This window comes from Microcaecilia unicolor, chromosome 4, assembly GCF_901765095.1.
Source record: "Microcaecilia unicolor chromosome 4, aMicUni1.1, whole genome shotgun sequence".
NCBI lineage: Eukaryota > Metazoa > Chordata > Amphibia > Gymnophiona > Siphonopidae > Microcaecilia > Microcaecilia unicolor.
This window is the reverse complement of record NC_044034.1, coordinates 190,481,924-190,503,807: the sequence shown is the minus strand read 5'-3', so window position 1 is coordinate 190,503,807 and position 21,884 is coordinate 190,481,924. Positions and strand designations below refer to the sequence as shown.

The following is a 21,884-nucleotide window of genomic DNA, read 5'->3' as shown; positions in this document are numbered from 1 at the left end:
AGATCAGTGATGAAATCCATGGACAGGTCCTCCCAGGGCTGCTGCGGTGCTGGCATGGGCTGCATCAAACCCCATGGTTTCTGATGCGAACTCTTCGTCCGGGCGCACACCGGACAGGTAGACACATATTGTAACACATCCTGCGCCATCCGGGGCCACCAGTTCGACCGGGCGATCAGATGGAGGGTTTTATGGAACCCAAAGTGTCCCGCAAATCTGGAAGCATGCCCCCACTGCAACACCTTCCTGCGGAGCCCCACGGGCACTGCTCTCCGGCACCCGGCACTGGCCCTGGGTATGGAAGGAATGCAGGCTGGATTTAACATGGGGTAAGGCTCCTCCTGGTCCCCGGGAGTCTCAAAACTGCGAGACAGGGCATCAGCCTGGACGTTCTTCTCTCCCGGCCTGAATATCAGACGGAAGTTGAACCTTGCAAAAAACAGAGACCACCGGGCCTGGCGAGGGTTTAGTCTGGTAGAATTCTGAAGATACAGTAAGTTCTTATGGTCAGTGATTACTGTGACCGGATGTGCGGCCCCCTCCAACAAGTAGCGCCATTCTTCGAAAGCCAACTTGAGTGCCAGCAGCTCCCAATCCCCCACCGTATGATTCCGTTCCGCGGGGGCAAACTTGCGGGAGAAGAAGAAACAGGGATGCTTCTTACCGGCAGCAGACATCTGGGAGAGCACGGCCCCTACCCCCAAGGCTGAAGCGTCAACTTCTACTAGGAAGGGCTGAGTAGGATCCGGACTGCGGAGGACCGGCGCTGAAAGGAACGCCTTCTTCAGAGTAGAAAAATCAGCCACCGCCTCCGGCGGCCAGTTCTTGACATCTGCTCCCTTCCTAGTGAAAGCCGTAAGGGGAGCCGTGATAAGGGAATAATCCTGGATAAACTGCCGGTAGTAATTGGCGAACTGCAGGAACCTCTGCAAGGCTCGCAGACCCTGGGGTACCGGCCAGTCCTGGATCACGGTCAACTTCCCGGGATCCATCTGCAGACCGGTGGAGGATACCACATATCCCAGGAACGGAAGACTCTGCTGGTGGAAAGCACACTTCTCCAACTTAGCATATAAGCGATGCTCCCGGAGTCACTGAAGCACAATGTGAACATCGGACACATGCTGGGGCAGTGAGGCAGAGTAAATCAGGATGTCATCCAAATACACTATGACAGACATGTACAATAGATCCTGAAAAATGAAGTTCACGAAATTCTGGAACACCGCAGGGGCATTGCAGAGTCCAAATGGCATGACCCGGTATTCAAAGTGCCCCTCATGAGTGTTAAAAGCCGTCTTCTACTCATCCCTGTCATGGATCCGCACCAGATTGTAGGCCCCGCGCAAATCCAGTTAGGTGAAAATCTGCGCTCCTTGAAGGTGGTCAAACAACTCCGGAATGAGTGGAAGCGGGAATGAGTGGAAGCGCATACCGGTTCTTAACGGTGATCTTGTTCAGGCCCCGATAGTCTATGCAGGGACGAAGGGACCCGTCCTTCTTGGACTCAAAGAAGAACCCGGCCCCTGCAGGAGAGTAGAGGGCCGGATTAACCCCTTGATGAGATTCTCCCGAATGTACTCCCTCATAACACGGGACTCCTCCCGAGATAACGTGTACAGACGCCCCCAAGGTGGCTCCGTACCTGGCAGGAGATCAATACACAGTCAAACGACCGGTGCGGGGGTAATGTATTCGCTGCCCAGGCGCTGAACACATCCTGGAAGTCCTGATAGTCATGGGGTAAACCAGACAACCCCTCCTGCGGGGTCTGCAGTGACACAGAGCAGAGTGGCATAGGGGCCTTGACGTGCAGGAGGCAGTGTTCAAAGCATCGGGAACCCCACTGCCCAATCTCACTGGTGGTCCATTCAATCACAGGAGCGTGCAGCCGGAGCCAGGGTAGTCCCAGAATCACTGGATGGCTCGGGCGAGCACCAGAAACTGGATCTTCTCCTGATGCAGTGCCCCCACCTGAAGATGGATAGCTGTGGTAACCTGCAAAATAGTCCGGGGAAGACTGTCCCCCTGGATGGAGGTGACCCAGAGCACCGGCTGACAGGGTAACGTGGAACCTCCCAGCTGGGACAGGAACTCCGCATCAATGAAGTTCCCTCCGGCCCCGGAGTCCAACAAGGCTCTAGTCTGAACTCGACGTTCCCCGTCTTGGAGCAGAACCGGGACTGAGAGCAAATTGTCTGGAAGGGAGGCCAACCGGCCCAGAGCCACTCCCTTCATGGGGCTCGGGCCGGAGCGTTTCCTGACCCCTTAGGCTTGTTTGGGCAACTGCCTGAGAAATGGCCGGCCTCCCCACAATATAAGCACAGACGGTTTTCGGAGTCGATGATTTCTTTCTTCCCTGGACAGGCGATGTCGGCCCATTACCATGGGTTCCTCCTGGATTCCTTCCGAATCCTCCTCATGGAACTCACGTGCCTCTGGATGACGAGACAGACCTCTGGATCTCTGCCCTGACCGTGGCATGCCTCTTTCCAGGGCTTGCTCCTGGTACCGGACGTCAATCCTTGTGCAGAGAGCAATAAGGCCGTCCAACGTGGCCGGAACCGGCCAGCCAGCTCATCCTTGATTCGCCCGTCCAGTCCTTGCCAGAAGATGGCTGTCAATGCCTCCTGGTTCCACCGGAGCTCCACGGCCAGCGTGCGGAACCGGATGGCGTACGCCCCGACCGACCCGGAGTCCTGCTGAATCTGCAGCAGTTCTCCCGAGGCAGAAGATGGTCGGCCAGGTACGTCAAACACCATCATGAACTGCTGCAAGAACTCCTCCATGTTAATCAGTATCGGACTCCGCTGTTCCCACAACAGAGACGCCCAAGCCAATGCAGCCCCGGACAATAGGGAAATAATATAAGTTACTTTAATTCTGTCAGATGTAAAAGCCTCCGGCTATAATTCAAACAAGATCTGACATTGATTAAGGAACCCCCTGCAGGCTGCTGTGGTCCCATCAAAAACGCAGTGGCTCTGGGAGACGCAGACATGCGGTGGAAGCCTCCGCTCTACCTCCTGGCGGATCCGTAGCGGCCTGCTGCTGGGCTGCTGGAAGTTGATTGCAGATGTTCTGCAGCACACTGGACAATCATGCTATTTGTGCTTGCTGCTCCTGTACCGCTTGAGCCAAATTAGGAAGCTTGGAATCGTCTGGCGAGCTCATGGTTTCGGCCTACTGTTATGACCCGGTAGTAGTGAGCCCCTGTGCCCCGACTGAGCACGGCAGAGATGGAGTGACACCGCACTCGGTCAGGCAGCCAGACAACCCCTAGCTTCACCTGGGAAGCGACCACCGTTCACCAGGAGTTGAGCTCCCAGCTGCAGGTGGCCACCAGGACTTCTGGAACCGGCGGAGTTGCACAGCCACTGACCAGGCTGGTAGGAAACAGACACAGTCCAGAACTAGTACTCCAACAGGCAAAGAATAGTCAAAATCAGTCCAGGGTCAAGGCAGGCAGCAAACAAGCAATATCCGAGAAAACTAGCCAGGGTCCGGTACACAGGAAAACAGGAACAGAACTTAGTCGGCGAGCAGCACTCCGACAGCAACTCCTCAGAACAATTGAGGCCGAAGCAACAAAGGACTGGAGGCAGGGCTTTAAATAGAGCAGGAATCAAACCTAAACATGTGCAGCTGAACCAAGATGGCTGCCCCCATCAGCAGAGAAACCCAACGCCCAAATATGGGCTTCCTTCCTGCAGCCGACCAACCCCAAGATGGCTGCCACAAGCTAAGATGCCCATCCCAAGATGGCCGACCTATCCTGGAGAAACACCACCAAGATAGCCGATTAGCTCTGCCGAACCGGCCGCGCAGGCCTGGAACCAGGTGAGGAACGTAACACTAATGCAGTTTTGTAAAAGGGCCCTATTATTTTTAGCTTTCCTTTGTACCTCATCTGCTTTAATATCTACCGGAACCAACACAGGAAGGACCTTGTTTGTCCATTACTGTTATGGAATTGGTAGATTCTCAGGAGGCGAACTCTGTAAACCAATTAAGGTAGACCCCTAAGGATAAGTAGAATGCAATCTTGCAACTTTTGGGGATTCTGCCAAGTTTGTGTGACCTGGATTGGCCACTATAAGAAACAGGATATTGGACTAGATAATACTTTGGTCTAATCCAGTATGGCAACTCTTATGTTCACATGTTCTCTGTGGTATTTATAATTGCTGTTTCTTCCCATTCTCTAAACTTATATCTAGCAATTAACTTGGCAAAACACTCAGGGGCCCTTTTACCTTAAAATGGCAACTCTTATGTTCACATGTTCTCTGTGGTATTTATAATTGCTGTTTCTTCCCATTCTCTAAACTTATATCTAGCAATTAACTTGGCAAAACACTCAGGGGCCCTTTTACCTTAAAATGGCCTATGCTGGTGAGACCTTACCTCCACCCATTGACTTAGCGGTAAGGTCCCACGCGCTAGCTTGGCAGTAAGCAGCCAGTGCGCATAAACTGCTGATTATCATCAGGTAAATGCCATGCAGTAGAAAATATTTTCTACCGTGTATTTTGATTGTATGTCAAAAATGTGTAGGCGCCTATGTGCCTTAGTATAAGGGCCCCTCAATATCAAGCATAGTTCAATCAATCTAATATATCCAATCTCAGATTCAATTTTCAATAACCCAGATCATAACATTAAATTGCAAGATGTATGTATATACTGTTTGCCTCATTGGTGCAACTCATTGAATTTGACTGTAATCAATGAGATTTATAATACCTCCTCATCGGCAAAACAATATCATTTTTTACTTAAATATGTTCACTCCTGTTAAATTGGATGCACCAATAGATTCCTTCCAATTAACTTATCTTTTAGAAATTTTTCTTAGTGAAAGTAAGTGCCAGTGAGGGGCTGGATTGTCCGACATGCATGTTTCACTGCACTCAGCCGTATCAAGAAGTAACCCCCTATTGCATAATGCTGCCAGATTTAGTGGACCGAACATTCAAATGCAGTCAATTAACTGGATTCATTTTCTCTTCACAGTTTTCATGAATGCAGCAATACCAATTGCCGCAGTACTTATAGTAAGTCTGAATCTTTCTATACATAAAGTTAACTGTTAACTCAGTAGATGGTTCTGTAATGATATCTTCCATATACAATAGAAAACTGAACAATCAAACTTTTTTCCCTGTGTGGACTAGCAGATAGATCAGGCAAGAGGCAGTATTAAGTTTTAGGGGTGCGCACAGCCAAAAAAAAGCTTGGTTAGTCTTTATTTTAAACAAACGTTTTGTGATTTTCATGTGTTTTCATTTATGTTTTTGCATACATTTTATGAACACAAGAATTTTTTTTGCATGCACAACTCAAATGTACACATGTTAATTCATAGGTATATGCATGCACAAGCAGTTTCCACACACAAATCTTTTAGGTGCCCAAATGAACCAAATGTGGGCTAATGAATGTGTGCCTTTATTAAGGGACCCTTTTACTAAAGGACTGTAGGGCTACCGCTGCATTGGCACTTGGTAAATTGAACCTACAACAGGAACCTAGCAGTAGTCCAGCCTCTGCCGTGTGCCAACTCAGGTGCTAGAAAATGCATTTTTATTTTCTAGTATGGGAGCCCTTACCACCTCCTAAATGGGTGGCAGTAAGGGCTCCCCCAGGAAATGGCCGCCTGGGAAGTGGTTCACTTACCGCAGGGCTAGTTCCCTTTTTTAAAAAAAAGCCTTTTACCTTCTGCAGTAAAAGAGAGCCTCGGCGTGTGGTGAATCCACTCAATGATGCTTCCGCAGGGCCCCTTTCACCGCAGCTCAATTTCACTAAAAGCAAACATGCACGCTGGGGCAGGAAAGCAGGGCAAGCAGTGCAGCGGCAAATATCACCACAGGAAAGCTTCTGCTGGTGAGACTTGGAGACCAGGGCCGTGCCAACACGGTAAGCGAGGTAAGCATGGCAGGGGGGCGCTTCCCTCTGGGGGGCGCCGCCGCACCATGCTCACCTCGCTCGCCCTCCCCCCAACATCCCTTTTCTTTTTTTTTCCTTTTTAAATGTACCTCCGTAGCGGTTCCTGCAGCGCAGCGTCAGTGAAGGAGGCGGCGCTCCCGACGTCACTAGCCTTCCCTTCGATGTGTTCCGCCTTCTTCTGATGTCAAGGAAATGACGTCAGAAGAAGGCGGAACACAGCGAAGGGAAGGCTAGCGACGTCGGGAGCGCCGCCTCCTTCACTGACGCTGCCGGAACCGCTACGGAGGTAAATTTAAAAAGAAAAAAAAAGAAAAGGGATGTTGGGGGGAGAGAAGAGGGTGGGCAGTTGAATTGAACAATGGGAGCGGGAGGGCAGGGGAGAGACGAGAGCATGGATGCGAGGGGGGGCGGTCATGGAAGGGAGAGGGGGAAATTGCTGGAAAAGGATGAATGGAGGGGGCAGGGGACAGAGGAGCATGGATGGGCATGGATTGGGAGGGCAGGGCTCAGGGAGAGAGGGGAATTGCTAGAAAAGGATGAATGGAGGGGGCAGGGGACAGAGGAGCATGGATGGGCATGGATTGGGAGGGCAGGGCTCAGGGAGAGAGGGGAATTGCTAGAAAAGGATGAATGGAGGGGGCAGGGGACAGAGGAGCATGGATGGGCATGGATTGGGAGGGGAGGGGGCAGGGAGAGAGGGGAATTGCTGGAAAAGGATGAAGGGAGGGGGCAGGGGACAGAGGAGCATGGATGGGCATGGATTGGGAGGGCAGGGCTCAGGGAGAGAGGGGAATTGCTAGAAAAGGATGAATGGAGGGGGCAGGGGACAGAGGAGCATGGATGGGCATGGATTGGGAGGGCAGGGCTCAGGGAGAGAGGGGAATTGCTGGAAAAGGATGAATGGAGGGGTCAGGGGACAGATGGGCATGGATTGGGAGGGCAGGGCTCAGGGAGAGAGGGGAATTGCTGGAAAGGGATGAATGGAGGGGGCAGGGGACAGAGGAGCATGGATGGGCATGGATTGGGAGGGCAGGGCTCAGGGAGAGGGGAATTGCTGGAAAAGGATGAATGGAGGGGGCAGGGGACAGAGGAGCATGGATGGGCATGGATTGGGAGGGCAGGGCTCAGGGAGAGAGGGGAATTGCTGGAAAAGGATGAATGGAGGGGTCAGGGGACAGATGGGCATGGATTGGGAGGGCAGGGCTCAGGGAGAGAGGGGAATTGCTGGAAAGGGATGAATGGAGGGGGCAGGGGACAGAGGAGCATGGATGGGCATGGATTGGGAGGGCAGGGCTCAGGGAGAGAGGGGAATTGCTGGAAAGGGATGAATGGAGGGGGCAGGGGAGCATGGATTGGGAGGGCAGGGCTCAGGGAGAGAGGGGAATTGCTGGATAGGGATAAATGGAGGGGGCAGGGGACAGAGGAGCATGGATGGGCATGGATTGGGAGGGCAGGGCTCAGGGAGAGAGGGGAATTGCTGGAAAAGGATGAATGGAGGGGGCAGGGGACAGAGGAGCATGGATGGGCATGGATTGGGAGGGCAGGGCTCAGGGAGAGAGGGGAATTGCTAGAAAAGGATGAATGGAGGGGGCAGGGGACAGAGGAGCATGGATGGGCATGGATTGGGAGGGCAGGGCTCAGGGAGAGAGGAGAAATTGCTGGACATAGAGGGGAGGGAAGAGAGATGAAGGAGATGAAATGAGGGAAAAGGAAGAGAGGAGAAAAACTGCACATGGATGAAGAAAATAGGCAGAAGCTGAGGACCAGAAATGAAGAAGAAAGGAGGAAAGGAAAGAAATAAATGGAAAGGAAGCCCTGGAAATGGAGTTAAGAGGACAGATAGTAGCAGAATCAGATACTGGGCCAGCATGATCAGAAAAAGAAAGTCACCAGACAACAAAGGTAGAAAAAAATCATTTTATTTTCATTTTAGTGTTTGGAATATGTCCACTTTGAGAATTTACATCTGCTATCTTATTTTGCAATGTATAGCAATTTGTTTCTAAGAATATTGCTGACAATTCCTGTCAGTGTGGCAAGTGGTGAGCGATCATTTTCACGGGGGGGGGGGGGGGGGGGTGCCGCCGCCGCCAACTGATAGTCTGCGGGGGGGGGGGGGTGCGCCAACTGATAGTCTGCAGGGGGGCGCCAGAGACCCTAGGCACGGCCCTGTTGGAGACCCCCGCTAGCCCTGGTATGTGGGGTTATGGCTGGGGTTGAGAGCAGCAGAGAGGTGGGGCAAAATGTGCCCCCCCATTTTGGGCTCATGCCCCCTCCCAAATTGAGGTCTGGCTATGCCTTTGATAAGAGGTTCCACGTTAATTCTGTGTTAGACAGTTACTGCACAGTAAATGTAATGTGCTAGGTGGTAATGCTTCCAAGCCCACTCTCTGCCCATGCCATGGCCCTGAAAGAAAGATTCTGAGATAGCAACACACGGTTTAACATGCGTAAACAAGCAAACCCCTTTATGCAGTCACATGGCAGCCTGTTTCCACACATGTTAACTGCACGTTAAGGACTCAATTCTGTAAAAAAAACAAGTGTGTGCTAAGCGCTATTCTATAAATGATGCTCCAATTTGGGTGCTGTTTATAGAATAGTGCTTAGTGCCGGGATCCGTGCCTAATTTTGGGCATGAGGGGTTACACCAACTGAATCTTGGTGTAATTTTCCATGCCTAAATTAGGCGCAGATTCCCCAAATTCTATAGCACTGCCTGAAAATTCTAGAAACATCCCTTACTCGCCTATGTACCTTCCATGGTCACACCCCTTTTTCAGATACATGTGGAAATATTTACGCACGCATTTTTATAAAATATAGATATAAAGATGCACAAGTAAATTCCAGTTATGGCCAATTAGTACCAATAATTCATTGTTAGCACCCAATTATCAGCACTAATTGACTCATTAAGCAATTAAATTGAGTGCGCTATTTTGAGCACTGGGTATAGAATTAGGGAGTCAGGGTTTAACACCCTTTTATAAAATGGCCCCAAAGTATGATAATGCAAAACTAATAGACGAGGAGTAGAAGCAATGTCTTCTACTGAAAGCATTAGCAGTAGGTACAAAAATTCCCTTGTTTGCAGTTTTACATATTGTGTAGTGGATAAAGGTATATAGTACCCACCACTCACTAATACTGTTCACATCTTCCCTGTATTGCACTGAGCCCTCAATAACGCATTGTAACAGCACTTTTACCCTTCCTACAATATGGGATTTATTTGATGCAGCCAGAGTATTCTAGCCAAAGAGTCTCACATTGGTTGAACTGGGTGAATGGGATATCTTACCTTCCAATGATGGATACTATTGTGATTAACCTGGGGTGGAGCTCCTGTGCATAGCTTTGGTATTCCTTGCTCATCCTCAGCTTTGACTTTTGAATTTTAATACTGTACAGTTTATCACAGAATATAAAGATGAGAGGGAGACATCAGTGCCATTTTGAACCGCAGTGGTTCCAGGACAAAAGTGGAAGGGAGCTGCTCCTGTACTGATCCACTAGACTACCAGGGAGACCCCATGGTGATTCCTGGGGGGGGGGGGGGGGGCTGAGAGTTGTGGGAGGGTTAGGCATGTAAATGATAGTATTCTATAACCCGTGCGCCTAACCTGCCCTTAACCTTGAAGTTGCATGCTCTGGAATTTGAGTGCACAGCTTATAGAATAGCGACTAAGGGCAAGTACACACATAAATGCTAATTAGCACCAATTAAGGCCAATTATAACCAATAATTGACTGCTAACGCCAATGAACAGACAATTATCGAATTAAGTTATGCACGCAACTGACCCTATTCTATAAATTGTGCTTGTAACTTTGCACACTAACCCCCAGATTCTATATATGGCAACTAAAGTTGTGCATGGAACTTGGCCGCACAACCAATTTGTGCACATACCTTAATTGATTAACAAGCCAATCAGTACTGATAATTGGCCACTAACAAGCAATCATTAGCACTAATTGGCACTAATTAGAATTTACATGTGCAACTATTGAAGTGTTTTCTGTAAAGTGGCGCATGTAAATTCTAATATGTGGATCTCAAAAGGGGCATGGTAATGAGAGGGGCATGGGAGGGATGTAGGTGTTTCTAAAAGTTATGCACAGTGTTATAGAATATGTCCGATCTGCACCTAAGTTAGACGTGGGCATTTACACCAGGTTTTAGTTGGCATAAATGGTCATGCCTAAATTTTAGCTGCAAGGATGGGTGCTACGCATATTTTATAAATTGCATTGAACTTTAAGTGAGGTTTATAGAATAGCACTAAGCATGGTTTTTTGGTGCCATATATTGAATCTGGTCCTAAGCATAAAGTTGGGTGCCCATCTCTATAGCATTAGAGGGTAAGTGTTGGTATTTATTTATTTAGATTTTGCTCACACCTTTTCAGTAGTAGCTCAAGGTGAGTTACATTCAGGTACTCTGGATATTTCTCTGTCCCAGGAGAGCTCACAATCTAAGTTTGTACCTGAGGCAATGGAGGGTTAAGTGACTTGCCCAAGATCACAAGGAGCAGCAGTGGGATTTAAACCGGCCACCTCTGGATTTCAAGACCAGTGCTCTAACCACTAGGCCACTCCTCCATTCCATGTGCCATGTACTTTTCTGTATGTTCTATAAACTCCTGTTTCTGCATGTAAAACACCTTTCTGACTACAGTTTCATTCATGTGTCTTACAGACATTTGTGGTCCATGCCCACCTGTTGAATAGTGCTGACTTTTCTCCATCAGTGGCCTTTGCATCCCTTTCTCTTTTTCACATTCTTGTAACACCCCTGTTCCTGCTCTCCAGTGTTGTCAGGTCCACAGTGAAAGCGCTTGTCAGGTAAGAGAGATTTTTGGTTTATCTTAGTGCCTGCCTTGCCCTTAGCTAATTCCTCACTAAATCATTCAGGAATAAATTTAAGGTGCCAATAAGGGTGGAGGAGTAAAATGAAAACTCACTTGATGATGTTCGTAGTCAGACAAATGGAATAGGAAATTTGAAGCATATTTCCATGATTCTCTATAAATCACACCTAAAAAACCGGTGCTGAAAAAAACATTTAAGTGCTATTCTATAAGCTGTGCCTAAAGTTAGGCGTGGTTAGTAGAATAACGCTTAAGCACAGGGGTCATGCATAAATTTAAGCACATTCATTTGCAACAAAAACATGATGTAAATGCCCCTGCCTAAATTTATGTGCGGAATCCCCTTATTCTATAATTGCTCATGTAACGAATCCATGCCCATGCTCTGCCCCAAAATGTCCATGAACCTACCATTTCCATGCCCCCTTTTCCGGGACAAATGTTAAATTTAGGCACGGATCACACACCTAAATTTACACACGTACATGTTAATTGATTTCAGTTAGCACCAATAATTGCTTGTTAAAAAGCCAATCGGCACTGATTGGCTCATATTAAATTGTACACGAATTGGGCATGTGGCAAAATTTGCACATGCAATTTTTGGTGACTTTTATAGAATTAGTGGATTTATGTCTTGTGACCATCTTCATCTGTATCAGATAATTTTTTCTGTTTTGAGCAAAGTTGCTCAGCCCCTGTGGCTGCTGATGAGAACTGAGAACACGGAGTATAAAAAGATGCAATGATTGTTTAAAGTGATTGTAATATCAATATTGCAATTATTTGGTAAATACCCTTAGTTTTTGCTCTGTATTGTGATTGACTTGGTTGTTAAGTACATGTTAACATATCCTATAGTATTTCCTTATGCTTTTATCTGCATATTAAAATCTAGTTGGTTCCATTTTGTCAAAAAAAGCAAAAGATGAAGCAGTAAGATGAAGTAGATTGTCCTTAGTATCCAAGAGATCTTTGCATTAATTTATGACAACCTGTGCTTGATGATTATTAACATCACTGTGACTAAACCTGGTCTAATGCTATAATCAAGGATGCTAAAATTAAATTGGCATCTTATAATGTTTCCATATAGCAAAAAAGAAGATTTTTATTTATTAGTTTGTGTTGAAATGTGCAGCATTTTGTCTGTGTAACAACTTAAGAAGCACGTGTAGATGTCATATAAGCCAGTTTTTTTTTTACCAGAATTTTAAACCAATTCAGTTATCTCAAGTATCAGATCCATGATTGGTAACATTTCAAGATAAAATTTTCTGTGTAATGACATGGCTTAGTATATAGAAATCAGATTTGCTTTCTGTGTAATGGCAAGGCTTATCCAATCCATCAATTGAGTACTGCTTTCATTTTACTCAAGTGTTCAGAAACTGAATGAATTTTTCTCAAGCGAAGAAATTGAAGAAGAGGTTGACAAGGGTTCCCAGGCTCTGAATTCAGAAAACCACAGCAAATACCAGGCAGTTGTGAGTAATATCACCACCTTGAGAAACAGCTGTTTTCTCCATTGTACATTCTTTCATCAAACATTCCCATAATCTCTTCAACTGCCTGAAACCCATCACATGTTAATTTCCTGCAAAGACTAGAATGTTCATAGAATGTATGCTGCTTGTGGCTGTCCAGGTTTTAGACACATTCACTGCACCATCACCGTTCACCTTTGTTTCTATCTTCCTGCTCCTGCACAGCCCCTCAAAGTTGTTAATCGTAAGAAGTCTACCAGAGAAGACTGGAACAATTACAACTCTCACCTGAGAAGACAAGCTAACAACACAGAAGGAGATGAGTTTTGTATAAAGGTGATTTATGGGTCACTCTTTCCCACTCTGCCACTGCAGAATCTTTCTGTCTCTTACCCTTACACAGCAGAGCCCTACACTCCAAAGTATCAAATAATCAGCTTCTGAGTTCCAATTGCTAAAGCAGAAACCAAAATTCTTCTCCTTCACTATTTCCTTATCTACTCTTCTTTGTACTTTCACCTCATGTTTGTGTTGATGTACAAGTGTTCTCCAGAAGCTAAGGTCCTGTTCTTCAATATTAATCCTCCAGGACCTCAACAGGTCTGGTTTTCATGATATAGGTAGTGAATATTCATGGGATATATTTGCAGATATTTTGTCCAACGACTTGTTAAAGTTGACTATATGAAAAACAGATTTGTTAACAGCCCTCAAGGTGAAAAGCACTGTGTTAGTACACCATAGTCAAAGAGCCAAAATCCACTGGAAGAAGCAAAATTCCATTTGCTGAGAAGCAACATGCTTAGGGTGACAGATAAAGATCCATGTCTAAGGGAACAAGCTGAGCCAGTCCTAGTTTTACCTCATGCTATGTGTATTGTCTGATTTAGTTGCTTAAGAAAAGAGGGGTAAAACCAAGATTGGTTGTGAAGATCACCACAAGCATATAAAATACTGTTCTCCTTGACATTTCCATTCCTTAATTGAGGCTTTTGGTATTTTGTGATTCTCCATTTTCAATGGAGATAGCCATGCAAGTGGTTCTTTTCTAGTTATAAAAGTATAATGTTCCCTGGTGATATGGACAGATGTAAACACACAATGGTGAAAGAAAATCCTTTATTATAGAAGTGACAGCTTTTTCATCTCTGTGCTGCACAGATACAGTGGGGGAAATAAGTATTTGATCCCTTGCTGATTTTGTAAGTTTGCCCACTGACAAAGACATGAGCAGCCCATAATTGAAGGGTAGGTTATTGGTAACAGTGAGAGATAGCACATCACAAATTAAATCCGGAAAATCACATTGTGGAAAGTATATGAATTTATTTGCATTCTGCAGAGGGAAATAAGTATTTGATCCCTCTGGCAAACAAGACCTAATACTTGGTGGCAAAACCCTTGTTGGCAAGCACAGCGGTCAGACGTCTTCTGTAGTTGATGATGAGGTTTGCACACATGTCAGGAGGAATTTTGGTCCACTCCTCTTTGCAGATCATCTCTAAATCATTAAGAGTTCTGGGCTGTCGCTTGGCAACTCACAGCTTCAGCTCCCTCCATAAGTTTTCAATGGGATTAAGGTCTGGTGACTGGCTAGGCCACTCCATGACCCTAATGTGCTTCTTCCTGAGCCACTCCTTTGTTGCCTTGGCTATATGTTTTGGGTCATTGTCGTGCTGGAAGACCCAGCCACGACCCATTTTTAAGGCCCTGGCGGAGGGAAGGAGGTTGTCACTCAGAATTGTACGGTACATGGCCCCATCCATTCTCCCATTGATGCGGTGAAGTAGTCCTGTGCCCTTAGCAGAGAAACACCCCCAAAACATAACATTTCCACCTCCATGCTTGACAGTGGGGACGGTGTTCTTTGGGTCATAGGCAGCATTTCTCTTCCTCCAAACACGGCGAGTTGAGTTCATGCCAAAGAGCTCAATTTTTGTCTCATCTGACCACAGCACCTTCTCCCAATCACTCTCGGCATCATCCAGGTGTTCACTGGCAAACTTCAGACGGGCCGTCACATGTGCCTTCCGGAGCAGGGGGACCTTGCGGGCACTGCAGGATTGCAATCCGTTATGTCGTAATGTGTTACCAATGGTTTTCGTGGTGACAGTGGTCCCAGCTGCCTTGAGATCATTGACAAGTTCCCCCCTTGTAGTTGTAGGCTGATTTCTAACCTTCCTCATGATCAAGGATACCCCAAGAGGTGAGATTTTGCGTGGAGCCCCAGATCTTTGTCGATTGACAGTCATTTTGTACTTCTTCCATTTTCTTACTATGGCACCAACAGTTGTCTCCTTCTCGCCCAGCGTCTTACTGATGGTTTTGTAGCCCATTCCAGCCTTGTGTAGGTGTATGATCTTGTCCCTGACATCCTTAGACAGCTCCTTGCTCTTGGCCATTTTGTAGAGGTTAGAGTCTGACTGATTCACTGAGTCTGTGGACAGGTGTCTTTCATACAGGTGACCATTGCCGACAGCTGTCTGTCATGCAGGTAACGAGTTGATTTGGAGCATCTACCTGGTCTGTAGGGGCCAGATCTCTTACTGGTTGGTGGGGGATCAAATACTTATTTCCCTCTGCAGAATGCAAATAAATTCATATACTTTCCACAATGTGATTTTCCGGATTTAATTTGTGATGTGCTATCTCTCACTGTTACCAATAACCTACCCTTCAATTATGGGCTGCTCATGTCTTTGTCAGTGGGCAAACTTACAAAATCAGCAAGGGATCAAATACTTATTTCCCCCACTGTATAGCATTACCTTTAGTGGGGAAATGGTAGCATTTAGGCTGTCAGATTCTAAAGGATTGACTAAGGACCTGATTTACTAAGACACGGATTGGGGGGGTGGTGTTAAAGCCTTCATAAATCAGCTCCTACATTTTTACTCACAGCATTTCATTCTTGTCTCAAGATAATAAATAGAAATAAAACAAAACATAGAAAAGAAAATAAGATGATACCTTTGTTATTGGACTAACAATACATTTTTCGATTAGCTTTCGAAGGTAACCCTTCTTCAGATCAGAAATGTCTCAAGATATAATTTTAGATAAAGGCGAACAGTGAAGGGTGACAGTTTACAGTATTTGCCCTGCTCTTGTACTTCTATAAATAATAAGCACTGTGGACCCGACATTCAGCTGCCAGAAAAGACCTGCATTGAATATCCAGATTTTTTTGGGCTGCTAAACACGTAACCAGTTACATCGATATTCAGTAGCCAATCGGTTAAGTTAAGTTGTAACGGTTAAAGATAGGACTGCTATTTATGCGGTCTGATGTAACCCCTAATCTTATCCGGTCTGACACTGAATATCCGCACCTAACCAGATAATTCATGCAACATAGCCGGTTTAGTGGTAGGAGCTAACCACAAATATTCAGTGGAAGATAACCGGTTATCTCCCGTTGAATATTTGCGGTTAGCCACAAAAACACTATTTAGCCAGTCAGCAGCTGTTTCTGACCGATTAATAGTGCTGAATATCGGGGGGTTGTTTCTGGTACTCCTGGAAAATAATATTGCTGATTTTGCTGTTATTTGTTTTATAATATCTCAGTCCACTCTCACAGTTTCTAACCTCTCATTTTAAAAAAAGGAAAAGAGGAATACCTACAATATATTTTTTCTTTTACAAAGTTACAAACTGGGCAGGTGGCACTTCAGCACTCTCCTTTCAGTCCAGACCATACACAGTATATATTCACACTTGACCAGTTATCCGATAAAGAGTGAAATTTATTGTGGCCTCAGCATTCTACATTCATATTTATGAATACATTCACAATAGCAAGCAATTTCCAATCAAGTATACATTCTACAGTAATAAACACTCAAATATATGACTCAATTTCTATCTAGAGCACTGGAGGAAAGTGGCCTAGCCTTTTAAGTCACACAGTTCTCTATTTCTGCCGTAATCATGCTGTAATGTTTTGCTCCGTCTACGGCATATACCGCTGACATGCCCAGGCGCTAACATCACAGCTTGCTCAAGGGAATGCCGTCAAAGCATCTTCTCTCTCGTAACCATTGACTCTCTTTCTTGAAGCCTTCAGCCTCCCCATTCCATCCAAGTAAGAGGTAGGCTCCGCTGATCATCTGTCAATCTGACACTGGCCCCCCTCCATACAAGAGGGGAACTGCCCTCGGTCTTAGACATCACCCATGCCACTTCTAGCATTGGAGAACAACCACATGACCTTTGACTTTGCTGTGGTCTGAAACATCGTGCTGTGTACTCTTTCAGGCTGGGACCCACCGCTGCCTGTGAAATGCTGCGACAAGACCCTAACTCCTTGCTATGGGGCAGGAGGGTGGGAGAGCTGTAGGAGCAGCAGGCTAAAATGGTAACTATACCTTGCAGGCACCACCCTTCTTGCTACCAGAAGTCACCTCTTTTCCACTTCACCTCCCAGACTTCCTGTCTTGTTACCTGCCTCCATATAGGTCCCTTATTCTTTTGTGCCTTCCCTTACTTATCCCTTACCTAACTTGCATAAGCTTGCAAGCCCTTCTATACTTCCTCTTCCCCTCCCCCTCCCCTCCTACTGCCTCCTATTCCTGCCGTCCTGGACCACTGCCCATTTGTGCTTGTGACCGCCCAGTGCTGGGTCACTGTCCTATTATATTTTAAGGCATCTTCTCACTGGCGCCTAAATGTAGTTTTGTTCACAGTCCATTGTTGGCCTAGGATGAGAGCATATGCCATGTCAAGCAGACTCACTCCACTGCATCACGGGATGGTTCTGCAATCTAGCCATCTGGTAAATCATTTTGTCATGCAGTGCAGATGGAACTAAATTCTCTGTGAGGTATCGGAACACACCCATGCTCCTTGGTTACACTGTAGTTGAGACAATATGAAGTTTGAGCTTTGGGAAATATTTGTGAAGGTACTTTTTACTGCACTTTAATTTCTCTTGGAAGTGATTAACCTATGGTAGCTCAGTACCACACCTTAGTCACTACCATAGAATATGAATAACACAGCTTGTATTCAGACTCATAAGCTAGGTAGTCATTGAGTCCGGGAGCACTGGACACTAAACCACCGCCTGATGCTCCCATGTGCTTCTTAATGGGTTCAGCACTAATTCATCAGCTGCCCCACATCCCCTTCCTCTCCTCTAATGCCCCCTCATACCCCCCTCATAATGCCATCCCTACATACCCTACTCCTGATGCCCCACAATATATGCCCCCTGAATATTGCCCCACCCAATGGTTTGCTTCCCCAAATACCCACCAATTACATTCTCCCTGCCCTGAAGACCCCCTTCAATCACTAGAAGCACTATCCCACTGTTCCATATTCCTCCACCTCAAGTCTACCTTTAGTAAGACCTGGTGTCTAGTGGGGATGGGGCAGGAGCGATCTCCAATCACTCCTGCCCCTTGCTAGGGCCTGGTTCTGAATAGCACTGTTGACCCATTGTGGTAGTCTCACAGTACTGCCACTAAAGGTCAAGGGCCCTTTGGTTTTTATATGGCATCCTGACCCCCAGCAATAGTACTGTGAGATTCCCACTAGGGTTCATCGGCGCCATTTTGAATCCAGCACAGGCAATGGGCAGGAACAAATGAGGATTGCTCTTGCCCTTATTCTACTAGACACCAGAAATTAGTAAATATAGTTTGTCCTGTTTGTCTGTCCTAATTAGATTGTAAGCTCTGTCGAGCAGGGACTGTCTCTTCATGTTCAAGTGTACAGCGCTGCATACGTCTAGTAGCACTATAGAAATGATAAGTAGTAGTAGTAGTAGTAAGTATAGATTTGGGGGAGGGGGCTATTCATGAATGGTGGGCAATGGATATTTAATTGTGGGGTCTTTGGAACAGGGGGACATCAGGAGAGGGCATGTATTTGGAGGGGCATTTGGGAAGGGGGTCTTTGGGGTAGGGAAGATATAATTTGAGGGAAGGGGGAGGGGCAGCTACTAATTTTTATCATTGACCCCTTTAAGAAGTGGCCAGGAGCATTTTGCTGTGGCATTGCTGGCATTATTTTTCCAAGATAATTAGCTTGTGGACCATAACACAGTTTAGTAACTACTCCCCTTTGTTGAGTTTCATATTATAATAGATACCTCAGAAGATAAAGTGAGGAAGACCTGGAAGGAATGACTGAGGAAGTCAGAGGTTTCTTCAGAAAATAAAATTTCTTGATTTTGATCAGCAGTTTCATGGACCTCATCCAAAGAAGTTCAACATTTGCTTGTATTTGGCTGGTAGGAACTACCACAACAGCAGCAGCTTCCTGCTTTCCATAGAAGCTTGGTCATGTTTCTTCTGTCATGAGCCTTATCAGAAAGGAGAACTGATCAAGAGTATCCTGAGTTGCAGCCTGGCTACAGGATCAGTTTAATGGTAGAGGTGTGGTTCATCCCTTTCTAATGTTCATCTTATTCTTTACTGGTGCAGGTCACCAATGGATTTTTCACTTGGACTCCTGATGGAACTCCAACGTTGTCCAATATTGATATCAAGATACCCCGAGGTAAAATATCAGCGATAAAATATAGAGTTGGAAATCTGCTTGACAGTGGTTAACACAGCAAAAGTAAATATGTTTCTTTGCTCCACAGGGCAATTAACAATGATTGTAGGGCAGGTGGGCTGTGGCAAATCATCATTATTGCTAGCCACTCTTGCAGAGATGCAGAAGATTTCAGGAACAGTATATTGGAACAGGTAACACTTTCATAAAATAACCTGTATTGAGTACTGTTGGGGAAATTTTCCGTAGCCAAAATGTTCATCCCTCCGAGTAGAATGTTGTGTATTTATTTCATAACAAAGGGCTGTCATGTACAAACCTGCTGTGTTTTACTCTGGCCACTACAACACAGGTTAAATAGAGAAAACTGTTGGAAAAGAATGAATATGTTAGATATTATTTAGTTCCCTTTGCTTTGGGGGGTATTATTTCAGTATAGCAATTTTGAATAGGCCATATTGCTTGCCTTGCACTTTTAGCCTGTATATATTATTTTTCCATTTGGGGAAATTTGATCACATGTCCCCAATGTTACATGCATTACATTGATTAACTGTAAAATACAGAGTACAATTTAAAGTGTTGGTTTTAATGTTCCTAGGGTTGTGTGGAGTCTCTCCTTCTTATTTTTCTAAGGTAACACAATTTCAGACATCAGATAGGTTATTGAGAATATGTAATGATAAGAAATTAAAAGTGCCCGAATTGAGGCATATCCATTAGGCAGAAACAACAAAATGTGCATTCTCTATTGCAGGTCCTCTATTGTGGAATACCCTTCCAGGTTTTCCCTGAAGCAGTTTAAGAAAGATCTAAAGACATATTTATTTCTCCAGGCTTTTAATATCTGATGAATCTGTGGTCTGAGTAGTGTAGGCAGAGATTTGTTAAATATTTTTTGTTTCTTTTGTATTTTGTGTCTGTATTTGTTTTTTATTTTCTTTATTTATTATTACATTTGTACCCGCGCTTTCCCACTCAAAGCAGGTTCAATGTGGCTTACATAATAATATGGATTACAGAGTATTGATAGAGAAAATATAAGTTAAATATAGCAGACTAGTAAAAGAGATAGGTAGGTAGAGATGGGCATGGGTGAAAGGAGTAGGAGAGGCGTGAGCAAGGTGTAGGTGATCATTGGGGGGGGGGGGGGTAGAGAGGCGGGAGGGGAGATGGGACACGGGATAAGCATTGGGAAATTTGGTGGGAGATGTAGTCTGGGTCCTTGTCGTTGTCTCCTGGATATGTGTTTGGTAGATGGGTTCATAAGATTAGTTTGGGTCATTTGGGTAGGCCTGCTTGAACAGACGGGTTTTTAGCGATTTTTGGAAGGGTAGATAGTCGCTGATAGATGTTGTAAACCGTTTAGTTTTTAGGATAAATAAATACATTTACAACCAGTTTTCAAGGGAAAACTATCCACATTGTTTTCCTTTTGCAAACCGACAGCTGCAAAGTATCAAACATATAAATGGCAAGTGACCGACTCACCTGCAAATGCGCAGTAGAGACTTCCCTCTCTGTCCCACCCCCGTGTCAAGACGTGATGACGGAACAGAGAGGGAAACTGCGCTGAGGAGTGCACCACACGGAAGGGGAGGGAGGGAACTGCCGAGGTCGCTACCGCTCCCCCCCCCCCCCCCCCGAGGTCGCTACTGCTCCCCCCCCCCCCCCCCGAGGTCGCCTCTACCGCTCGCCCCCCTCCACCCGGGCCGGGCCCTCTCTTCTCCATTGAACTTACAGCGCCAAAACTGCAGCAGGCAGATCAGCTCCCGTCAGCCTTCTTTCCCTGCCTGTGTCCCGCCCTCGCCGACGTTATGTCATACGAGGGCGGGACACAGGCAGGGAAGGAAGGCCGACGGGAGGCGATCTGCCTGCTGCGGTTTCGGAGGTGAGGCGCTGTACGTTTAATGGAGAGGAGAGGGCCCGGCCCTGGTGGAGGGGGGGGCGGCGGCGCCCTGGTGGAGAGGGAGGGGCGGCGGCGACCTTGGGGAGGGGGGGAGGGCAGGAGAAATGCTGGACATGGGAGGTCTCAGAAGGAGGGGGACTTGGAGCTGGGAGGGAGGAGGGGCCTTGGAACTTGGGCCTTGGAGCTGGGAGGGGAGGGGCCTTGGAGCTGGGAGGGAGAGACAGAGGGCCTTGGAGCTGGCAGGGAAGGAGGGAGGATGCTGGACATGGGAGGTCAGAAGGAGGGGGGGCCATGGAGCTGGGAGGGATGGACAGAGGAGGGCCTTGGAGCTGGCTGAGAGGGAGGGACAGAGGGGGTCCCTTGGAGCTGGGAGGGAATGGGGCCTTGGAACTGGGAGGGGGCCTTGGAGCTGGGAGGGAGGGACGGAGGGGTGCCTTGGAGCTGACAGGGAAGGAGGGAGGGCGGGGGGCCTTGCAGCTGGGAGGGGAGGGAATGGGGCCTTGGAGCTGGGAGGGAGGGAGTTAGACATCAAAATAGAACATACCAATACTCGCCCATTTTAACGGGTTTAACGGCTAGTATACAATAAAAGTAGCTGTGAACTTTGCACCCATTTGTGTTGGTTATTGAGTAGGAGCCGAAGTAACATGTGCATTTCAAAACTGAATGTGTATGTACAGTTTTATTTCCACCATCCTAAACACATGCAGCTTTAGGTACACTGCATATGCTATAGAAGCCTGCATATACTTTTAATTGAGCAGAAGAGGGCAACTTTCACACAGGCTAGTTTTCTGCTTTTATTATTAATCATTTATATAGTGCTACAAGTTCTCCGAGGACAAGCAGGCTGCTTGTTCTCACGACTGGGTTGACGTCCACAGCAGCCCCTCAAACTGGAAGAAAAAATCTCGCGGGAGGTCCCGCACGTGGGGCACGCCCACCGCGCATGCGCGGCCGTCTTCCCGCCCGTGCGCGACCGTTCCCGCTCAGTTTTTTCGATTTCCGCGCTGGAGAGAGACGCGTCTTCGTCCCTTTCCATGTCAGTCCCGGAAAACCGATTTGCGGCCTAGTCCATGATTTTCTTTATTTTCTTTCGCTTTCCGCGCGTTCGCGCGCCCCCTTTTTAAAACAAAATTAAAAAAAAAGACT

General features: G+C 46.6%; 1 protein-coding gene across 1 annotated transcript in view; it reads left to right on the top strand.

The window, feature by feature from the left end:
- Positions 1 to 21,884, top strand: part of ABCC8 (ATP binding cassette subfamily C member 8) — an 803,652-nt gene that overhangs the window by 465,556 nt on the left and 316,212 nt on the right. The window contains 5 exon segments of the mRNA XM_030201075.1: positions 10,655 to 10,800; positions 12,208 to 12,313; positions 12,539 to 12,649; positions 18,748 to 18,823; positions 18,912 to 19,017. Of these exon segments, the coding sequence (XP_030056935.1) occupies positions 10,655 to 10,800; positions 12,208 to 12,313; positions 12,539 to 12,649; positions 18,748 to 18,823; positions 18,912 to 19,017 (545 nt within the window).